The 10956-nt window shown below is 41.8% G+C and overlaps 1 protein-coding gene across 1 annotated transcript; it reads right to left on the bottom strand.

The window, feature by feature from the left end:
* Positions 1–32: 32 nt before the first annotated feature.
* LOC115138672 (specifically androgen-regulated gene protein-like) lies at positions 33–6681 on the bottom strand. Its single transcript, XM_029675780.2, has 4 exons — positions 6593–6681; positions 3873–4044; positions 3418–3613; positions 33–2204 (listed from the first exon to the last, which is right to left on the bottom strand). Exons 2-4 carry the CDS (start codon positions 3975–3977, stop codon positions 1015–1017), a joined length of 1491 nt encoding a protein of 496 aa, XP_029531640.1. The 5' UTR covers positions 3978–4044; positions 6593–6681; the 3' UTR covers positions 33–1014.
* Positions 6682–10956: the final 4275 nt, after the last annotated feature.

The following is a 10956-nucleotide window of genomic DNA, read 5'->3' as shown; positions in this document are numbered from 1 at the left end:
GAACTGGTTTTTACAAGCAATCTGAGCCAAGCTCCCTCTGCAATTTTTTTTTATTTAGCATTCCAGAAAATGACAAATTCCAGTACCTCTGACAATTCTGAATATTAAGGTAATGTCCCTAACCACATACATTACCATCACAATGGAAAATCATTCAGGGTTGTGTGTCCCTTTCATCTGAATATCGATGAATCAAACCATCTCTTCTTTCTCCGTATCGTGTTTCTCACTTAGGCAATGGCTAGATTTTTTTAATCTATTGTTCAATACGACTTGACCGACCGCGGTTCTTTCAGTTGCGAGATGTGACACCATCGTATGCAAAGTACTCGGCTCAGACATGGATACGGCTCCACTATAATAATACCTCACTGAGAGAGAACTGCAGTGGTACCACTGATGATATGACAATTACCAGAGAGCATTCCAACACAAGCATTCTAACACAATTGCATGTATGGCCTTTAGAGATATGGACCAAAAACAAATATGCATTAGAGAAGACAAAATATGTATGGTCAAATACATGTTCTCATCTCAAGCATACCATGAACGCAGTCTGTTATACACAGCAATTATACCAAAAATATGATGAATAGGAAAGGGGAATACCCAGTCAGTTGTACAACTGAATGCATTCAACTGAAATGTGTCTTCCGCATTTAACCCAACCTCTCTGAATAAGCCTGTTGCATTCATTCCTCTGATCTACTGTATAAGTGTGCAGTGACTGATTCTGTAACAGCAAAATCCTTAAAAAACAATTTGCAAATATCATGTTAACAAACAACTGACATAAACTAAACTGCAGTAAGAGGTTTTACAGACAGAAAAGGAAAAAATAAGGTATTTTCCTGATAAACCAGCACGTTCAGTGCTAAAAAATATTTACAGAAATCCATTCAATTCCCTCTTTATGCTGCTTCTCTGCCTACGGTGGTGGAAGTCTGTTCCATTTGATACCCCTTTTATGTATCCATTTAACCACTGGGAGGAGATACCTTCTCTCCAGGCCTAGTCTTTCAGCAGCCCCAGCTTCCTAAGAGCCTCTCGTCTGTCTTCTCCCATGCTGGGCACCATCACCACACTGAAGCCCGGGCAGTGCGGGGTCTTGTGGGTGGACACTGGCTGGGCAGCGAGGGTTGTTTTCTCCTGCTCTGGGGCTTTGGTGGGAGCAGGTGGGGTGCAACGTCCACCCTGGGGAGGTTTCCGGTGGTCGGCCACGTAGGTCCCAAGCCCCACCTCAGAACGCTCTAGGGTGACAGCTTTGACCCCACTGGGTTTGGTCAGGTGTGAGGGCGGTATGGGGGGCTGCTCCTCACTCCTAGAGCGATGTAGGAAGCTGCTGCTTTGTACCGGCCTGCTGCTAGGTTCTCTGGGTCCTTGGGAGGTGGATGAGGGCTGGCTTCTTGTTGAGTTACCGTGGGGTTGAGCTTTAACTCCCACACTGGCTGAAGTTGGGTCACAGGTGGAGTGAAATTTGGAGGAGCACAGTGGCGTAACAGAGTTAGGTTGGGACTCATTATTGTCTCTCAGGAGCCCCAGCTTCTGCAGGGCCTCCTTTCGCACCTTTTGGGAGTCCGACAAATGCCTGTCAGTGGGTGATGAGCTCAAGGAAGGGGCACTGGAGTCTGTGGTGGGGTTGGCTGTAACCTTTTGGGTATTCAGGGCAATGTGGGAGGGTATTTTGGGGGGTTTTGGGAACACTACTGGAGGACTGTCATTCTGCTTGCTGGGCTCTTGGGGGAGTGTGACCTGGGCTGGGGTGACTGACGGGTCTCTAGGTGTGCTCCCATGGTGCAGGTCAATGGGAACGGCTGATGAAGAGGGCTGCCTGTTCCAGTCTCTCGTCTCAGCTGTGGCACTTTGAAGGGTTCTCTTCATGGACGCACTCTTCCTCAGCTGCACTAGGGCCTCATTGGACAGAGGGCCCCTGGGTGAAGGGGGTGGTCTCTGACAAGGGTAGTCTTTGGGCTTTGATGGAGGGGGTATCACCACAACATTGACCTCAGGGGGTACACAAGGGTGATGGCTCTGAGATGGCGTGTTGTCCAAGGCAATGACCTGGGGCTTTGGGTGAGAGTTCTCATTATTTGGGGGTATTCCTGGCCTGGGCTTGGACAGGATGCAGGAGGTGCTGTTGGCCAGGATGAACGGAGTAGGAACCAGGTAACCGTACTCATCACTGGGATATTTTGATACATCTAAAAGACAAACAAAATGATCATTAGATGCTTTTTTCCCCTGCTGAAATGGATGAATGTACTACAGTAGCGGTGCGTGGGTAAAAATCACTATGGAAGCCAGGACAAAAAGCCATATCACAACCTGTGTGTTGTGATAATTGTGTTGTTTGCTCTATAACCTGTTAGTTAATTTGCCTAGGAACCGTGATACACTACATGACCAAAGGTATGTAGACACCGGCTCGTTGAACATCTCATTCCAAAATCATGATTACTAATATGGAGTTGGTCCCCCTTTGCTGCTATAACAGCCTCTACTCTTGAAGGGCCTTCCCCAAACTGTTGCCACAAAGTTGGAAGCACAGAATCATCGAGAATGTCATTGTATGCTGTAACGTTAAGATTTCTCTTCACTGCAACTAAGGGGCCTAGCCCGAATCAGGAAAAGCATCCCCAGACCATTATTCCTCATCCACCAAACTTTACAGTTGGCACTATGCTTTGGGGCAGGCAGCGCTCTCCTGGCATCCGCCAAAGCCTTACATCACTCCAGCCGACGCTTGGCATAGCACATGGTGATCTTAGGCTTGTGTGCGGCTGCTCGACCATGGAAACCCATTTCATCCTGACCAACAGTTATTGTGCTGACATTGCTTCCAGAGGCAGTTTGTTACTCGGTAGTTAGTCTTGCAAACGAGGACAGACAATTTTTACCCGCTATGGGCGTCAGCACTCGGTGGTCCCGTTTTTTGAGCTTGTGTGGCCTACCACTTCGTGACTGAGCTGTTGTTGCTCCTAGACGTTTCCACTTCACAATAAAAGTATTTACAGTTGACTGGGGCAGCTCTAGCAGGGCAGAAATTTAACAAACTGACTTGTTGGAAAGGTGGCATCCTATGACGGTGCCACGTTGAAAGTCAACCTATGAAGGTCGCATGGCTGTGTGCTCAACGTTATACACCTGTCAGCAATGGGTGTGGCTGAAATAGCCGAATCTACTAATATGAAGTGGTGTCCACATACTTTTGTATATATAGTGTACATTCAGCCTCTTCCGAATTAAAGGGAAATTATGAAAACACAGAGAGATGAAAGATAAATAATTGTATCTTTTTCTTGGTAATTTTTTTAGGAAAGACTGGCTTCCTTTGGCATCCATGAATGCACACCACTAAAATACGGTATGTTGATATTTAAGAGGATGTAATTCCCTCCTGGGCAGGTCACTCACTGTTGAGCTTGTTTTGGCCCATGGAGGCAGAGAGGTGGGCCATCTTGGTGGCCACGTTGCCGGTGGTGGGCAGGCAGTCAGGCTCATCATTGGACAGTCCATTGTCCTCCTCAGTCTCTAGGGACTCTATGGTCTCCTCCAAGAACATGAGACATGCCCTCTCCTCAGCAGACAAGTGCTTGAGGCTATTGTCACTCTGTAAGACACACCAGACCAACTTAAAAGACAAACAAATCGTTGCCATGAGTTCATCTGACTCTGAGTGAGTAGAAAAAGGGGCTTCATTGCCAAAATGTCAAACTGTCCCCCACAAATCCCTGAAGCTATTGTCAATTCAGTTCATTCTGAGATGCAGTCATTTGTCACAAAATCTATTTCTTGTTGGGACAGCTTGCTGTCCTATGCAGGTTCAGGAATACAACTTGAGAAATGTGAGGATGACCAAATGTACTTACAAATCCAGAGTTCATACTGAAAACACTGTCACAGCTGCCCGCACTGTCCATGCCAGTGATCGTCCCTATGGTGACGCCACCGGGCCATGTGTCACTCTTTGGCATTATAAAGATGAAGGTTTCTCAAGTCCAAGGTAATAAAAGAAGTTGGTAGTGGAGAACCGTTCTTTCCCTGTCAAAAAGAAATACAAACAACTTGATGTATGAATAAAATCATTAACTAAACTTGGAACTTATATATCACTCGTTACTATTTCTAATTACTATATCTAATTGTCCACAAATAAAACTTAGCTAATCAAATTTGATTACACACACACACACACACACTTTTCTAAACCTTTTTATATGACAGTCAGATTCACACGGACCTGATGAATGGGTAGCAGAGCTAGTGGAGAATAACAGGGTATCGTAGCTAAGTAATGTTCTGTGTGATATCTTAGCTAACTACTCTCCTGGCCACACGTGACTCAGATTACAGCACGCTACTCTAATCTCCTTCAGCAGGATCAATTTCAGCGAGAATGATAGACAATACAAATGATATCCCTCCTTAACACTGCATCCTACTTAACCATATACCTGTTGGTATAGATAGAGTAGCCTCTCCTGTATGTCTTTGGAAAATGTAAAATAATGTAGGTAACGATGTTGTTGAACATCCCTCTTCACACCTTTTTCAATATTGTGTGAATGAATGCACAACTAACAAACGTGAGATAAAAACCTCAAATATTATATTGAAGTAGCTCTTGTGGTGTTGTGACTGAGACCATAATAAAGTAATACCTGATTTATAAGAAATGCCTCTACTCTGGTTTCAACACCTGAGTGGGGCTACTAAGTAGGTCAGTATACACAATAGCAGTCCTGTTCTGTTCACTGCTGAGGCATTGTCACGTTACAGTGCTCCATCCTGACCAGGCCATTTCCCTGTGGAAGTTAAGTCCCCTATCCACAAGCATTTATGTAAAGTATACATCCAACCTGCAATCTTCAGCTCTTGAGCTCTGAATTTGAATGTGAAGTTCGTGATAACGTTTGTTGTCTTTCAACCTGGCACAATCTAGACTGATCTCATGCAAATAGCAGGGCAGTAGCAGGTCATTCAGACAATGGATAGTACACGACACCATCTATTCTGGTTCAAAAGACAAGTGTTCTAAAGGGGAATAACAATACAGTCGATACTGGATAGAAAAGGAATAAAATGCCTTATCAGTGGTTATCAGTCTCCTACTGTATAGCATGTTCCAATGTATGATTCACTAGATGTGAGATATGCACAATATCGAGAGATTAGGACTTAAGATTCTACCTGCATATTTGTCACCTATATGATACTGTAAATACCCCAATTCATGTTAAATTCAAAGAAATACAATATAAAAATTGCTGACATCATTCAAACCAATGAGGATACAGAACCGTTTACATTTACGTCATTTAGCAGACACTCTCATCCAGAGCAACATACAGGAGCAATTAGGGTTAAGCGCCTTGCTCAAGGCACAGACTTTTTTCACCTAGTCAGTTAGGGGATTTGAACCAGCAGCCTTGCGGTTACTGGCTCAACACTTTTAACCACTCAGTTACTTTACTGGCAAAACTATTTTTGTCACATACACCGGATAGGTGTACTGAAATGTGTTGTTTTACAGGGTCAGCCATAGTAGTATGGCACCCCTGGAGCAAATTATTGTTAAGTGCCTTGCTCAATGGCACATCGATCGTTTTGTCATCTTGTCAACTCCGGTATCTGAACCAGAAACCAGTTGGTTACTGGCTCTAACTGCTAGGCTACCGGCCACCACTTTTAAGTCAATTATCTTATCTCAGAATCTGCTTTTTGCAGATAGAACCTTCCAGTCCCAAGCGCTTAATATATTAAATTAATAACCTCCATTGTGTCTTGTACTATGTATTTCACAGATGTTTAACTAAGAGAGACAAAATACTTGAACCCTCATACCCCTAGCATGCCAATGTGTGTGATCCGCCTGCTCTATGGCTGAAAGCAAAGTCTTGGAAAATATTGTTTGAGGGTTCACAAGAAGGGAAAATAAATCTATGCAGGTTATCACCACACAGTATATTCAGTTGCTGTACTGCGTGTACAAAGCTTTAATAGCCATTGTGCCGGTGGGGTAAAAACCTGCTGACATTTCCTCAGAATGACAGACCACAGATCATCTAGTTAGTCATTACTTCAGCTCACCACTTCTGACATAGAAGTATGACTTTGATGGTGGGTCACCTGACACACAATGAAAAACAAATGTGTCATTCCCAATCCATTTAGGACAAACTGCATTGTAAACATTGTTGCAGGAATTGTTCAGACATACACATACGCTGGGGGCATTAAGGTAACATGGGCAATAACACTTCATTGTCATGAGGCAGGTTAAGATTTGCTAGCTGATATTCAACGCCAGGGTCAAAGTATTTTTCTGATCTTGCCACTCCCATAGGACTATTTCAGTTATGTTTTAACAAAGGCAATTGTAATGAGGATATAGCTCATATGAGTAAATGATGGTATTGTGTCTTATTAACAGTAGCCATACATTCTTGGCAAAATACAGTAGCCATGCAAATAGTTTACAGCAAAATATGAAGGCTATACATTTGTTTTAATTTCAAGAATCATTCAGTTTAATATCAAATAAAATATACAAGTAATCTATTCACTATTGTTTTATAATTTCGCTTACCTGTAATTTTACAGGCTTGTGCTAGTAACACCACATTCCGTTAATCGCGCAGGTCTAGTCCATCTGACCTGTTGCCTGTTCCGTCCGCGCTTCTGTACAGAACCTCGCTACTACAGGTGAAAATATACCATGTGCCACACATTATTAACCAATCAGAGCACAGTACACCTAGCCGTTAAGGCTTCGTTCAAGCTGCACATCTATGGCTGCGTTTAGACAGGCAACCCAATTCTGATATTGGTCTTTTAGACCAATTAGTGTAAAAGACCAATTAGTGTAGACCAATTAGTGTAAAAATAAATAAATAATAATACTAATTGTTGCTGCCTGTCTAAATGCAGCCAGTTTAGTTGTAGGTCTACCAAAGATGGTGGATAAATGAAGATAGTTCACTGAGGCCGTTTACCGTTGAAAAAAGTTCTGTTCTGTTCTGGTTCTGGTCTACTTAACTGGTGTGTCTTCCATAGATTCATCGAGGCTGGTCTTATTAGTTCAATTGCCAAATTCGAGAGGATCTAAACCGTATGTAATTATTGGTATTGTAAAGGACTGACTGGTCTACGAATAATAACAAGTAGTTATTATGAGGATTCTGTGTTATGCACTATAGCCCGTTACCATATATGTGATTGAATATTATCTGCTGTTGGCTTGTGTGGATGTATGTATGTGTTATGCAACATAGCTGAATTTAGTTTTGTGAGACACCTGTTTGATGTAAGTAACCAAATTCTATTAATTTATATTGTTAAAGGATCATGAGGAATACATAGTGGTAAATGCAATTTTGAACTGATCGATCACTCTTATGGTATAACAACGAATGTAATGTACTAAATGGGTCGGTTGGTGTAACGCGTACCCAGTTGTTTGAATGACGGTGAATCGGATTGGTTAAAGGAATTCACTAGTGTGTGTGTGTGAGCAGGATCGCAATGTAACAATGAATGCTGTGTACTGGTATGCATGAGGAAAATTTTCTAGTATAAATGGATATTTACTTTGGGTAAATTTAGAGAGTGCAGTAACACTGGGATATAAGTGGGCGCGCTGTATCAAAGTGAATGATCTACGGATAGAATTTGCAGGCCAACAAATTAAAAAGACCTGTGTTACATTGGATGGTTGCTGAAGCATACAGTGGGGCAAAAAAGTATTTAGTCAGCCACCAATTGTGCATGTTCTCCCACTTAAAAAGAAGAGAGAGGCCTGTAATTTTCATCATATGTACACTTCAACTATGACAGACAAAATTAGAAGAAAAAAATCCAGAAAATCACATTGTAGGATTTTTAATGAATTTATTTGCAAATTATGGTGGAAAATAAGTATTTGGTCAATAACAAAAGTTTATCTCAATACTTTGTTATATACCCTTTGTTGGCAATGACAGAGGTCAAACGTTTTCTGTAAGTCTTCACAAGGTTTTCACACACTGTTGCTGGTATTTTGGCCCATTCCTCCATGCAGATCTCCTCTAGAGCAGTGATGTTTTGGGGCTGTTGCTGGGCAACACAGACTTTCAACTCCCTCCAAAGATTTTCTATGAAGTTGAGATCTGGAGACTGGCTAGGCCACTCCAGGACCTTGAAATGCTTCTTACGAAGCCACTCCTTCGTTGCCCGGGCGGTGTGTTTGGGATCATTGTCATGCTGAAAGACCCAGCCACGTTTCATCTTCAATGCCCTTGCTGATGATAGGCTTTGTTACTTTGGTCCCAGCTCTCTGCAGATCATTCACTAGGTCCCCCCGTGTGTTCTGGGATTTTTGCTCACCGTTCTTGTGATCATTTTGACCCCACGGAGTGAGATCATGCGTGGAGTCCCAGATCGAGGGAGATTATCATTGGTCTTGTATGTCTTCCATTTCCTAATAATTGTCTTGGCCATAGTCGAGTTTGGAGTGTGACTGTTTGAGGTTGTGGACAGGTGTCTTTAATACTGATAACAAGTTCAAACAGGTGCCACTAATACAGGTAATGAGTGGAGGACAGAGGAGCCTCTTAAAGAAGAAATTACAGGTCTGTGAGAGCCAGAAATCTTGCTTGTTTGTAGGTGACCAAATACTTATTTTCCACCATAATTTGCAAATAAATTCATTACAAATCCTACAATGTGATTTTCTGGATTTTTTTCTACTAATTTTGTCTGTCATAGTTGAAGTGTACCTATGATGAAAATTACAGGCCTCTCATCATTTTAAGTGGGAGAACTTGCACAATTGGTGGCTGACTAAATACTTTTTTGCCCCACTGTATGTAGTACATTAGATATTTCAGTTGTAGCTGGTATCAAGTTTGAATGAAAGGTTTCTAGATCCTTATAAGGGTTATAGTACCTGGTTATATTGCATAAGAGTAAGGGAGGATAAATAACTGCGCATTTTTATTATTTAAATTGAGTGATTCGAACTGACGTATGTTTGTAAGGTTTGAGTGATTCAACCGTATATGTTTGCAGGTTGGAGTGATTCAACCGTATATGTTTGCAGGTTGGAATGATTCAACCGTATATGTTTGCAGGTTGGAGTGATTCAACCGTATATGTTTGCAGGTTGGAATGATTCAACCGTATATGTTTGCAGGTTGGAGTGATTCAACCGTATATGTTTGCAGGTTGGAATGATTCAACCGTATATGTTTGCAGGTTGGAGTGATTCAACCGTATATGTTTGCAGGTTGGAGTGATTCAACCGTATATGTTTACAGGTTGGAGTGATTCAACCGTATATGTTTGCAGGTTGGAGTGATTCGAACTGACGTATATTTGTAAGGTTTGAGGGAGTCGAACCGTATGATTGTGGTACATTAGGTATTAAGTCGATGTACTAATACCAAGTTTGTATGACCTTCGGGTAAATAACAGGTGTGAGACCTAGGTTATGTTTTGAAACGGTAAAGGAGAAGTGCACAATGTTTACTAGACAGTGGCTAGATTGGGACACATTCTAAGGCAGCACACAATTGAACCTGATAATTTATATTGTATTCAAATTAAACAAGTAATTGAAATACATTAGACAATGGCTAACCAGGAGGCAGAGAATGTGTTGAAAACATTGAAATCCGCATTAGAGGCCAATGGAGGAAAAGAGGGAAAAGATTGGAGAAAGAAAGGAGAAATTATACAGACGATGGATAGAAGAGGGCAGTATTGCCACACCCAACGGGCTCCCAGTCGACGGGGAGCCTGGTTAAATACTGGTGACATAGACTAAAATTCATTCGGATTGTAATTCAAATATTTGTAGGTTTTGCATCATGGGGAACAATGAAAGGCCCGCAAAGTGGATTGCAGGCTGAGTTTATTTGATGTTAAAGGGACAGTGTACGTTTTTCACAGTTGTGTGTGTCTAATGGCAGGGTTTTTAAGAAGAATTTGGGGGAGACAATTTGGAGAAAGATTGAATGAGTTACATGAAACATCGAGTAAATTTAAAACTAATGATTGGAGGCTGTACATTTCCATTTTCCCAGAGACATGATATCTTAAAGGGGTACACTCACATATGAAATATTATACGTTTTTATTTTCTGAGTCTTAATTAAATAGGTGAAATATTTTGATAAAGGAATGTTGTTTAATATAGTAAGAAACACTTCTTTGGAAGGGGTGGTATGACTTATGACCTCCATTGTAACTTTCCTTTGTGGTCTGATCAGCCTCATTGGAAAGCCATTTGGATGGAGAATCTAGGGTCATTTGTAATACTGATATTAAGGTAATTTAATACAAAAAGGCAGTGAAATTTACATTATAGTGTCATTATATTTTCTCTGATGAATGTGGTGTGAAAATGAGCTAGGATAAGTTTTAATTATGGTAGACTCATGTTAAGTATTTGGGACATATTTTGAGCCAACAGGGCAGGGAAAAAATTGAGATATTTGTGTTTGGTTTTAACACCTGTGTACAGGAGTACCTGTGTAATGGGGGAGGGTGTCCATATGGGAATTACATGATAACCAACTTGGGACAGTTCTGGGATTGGAGAAGTGGGTATCCTTATAGCATAGGGGATCCCACAAAGGTGGATAGGTTTTCCATGATATGAGGGAAACCTGGGAGCACTGTTGAACTCTGTAAAGGTGATGAAATCCTACTAACCATCAAAACTATTAAGCTCTCTGATGCAGGCACTTACACCCTCGGACTACAAAGGACCGGGACAGACACGATGGGTGTGTTTTCTATGAAGGTGCTGCCAAAACCACAGAGGTCCCAGACAAACCAGAGCCAGACACACTCCTCTACCACCTCTGGAACGAGTCTGCCACCCACCACCACTGTGTCAAATCCCATTCAGGTAATTAACGTTAGAGACTATTCAGCTATTGATCAATTAGGCACTGAGACTGGTTTTGA

This window comes from Oncorhynchus nerka, linkage group LG2, assembly GCF_034236695.1.
Source record: "Oncorhynchus nerka isolate Pitt River linkage group LG2, Oner_Uvic_2.0, whole genome shotgun sequence".
NCBI lineage: Eukaryota > Metazoa > Chordata > Actinopteri > Salmoniformes > Salmonidae > Oncorhynchus > Oncorhynchus nerka.
This window is presented reverse-complemented; position numbering and strand designations above follow the sequence as displayed.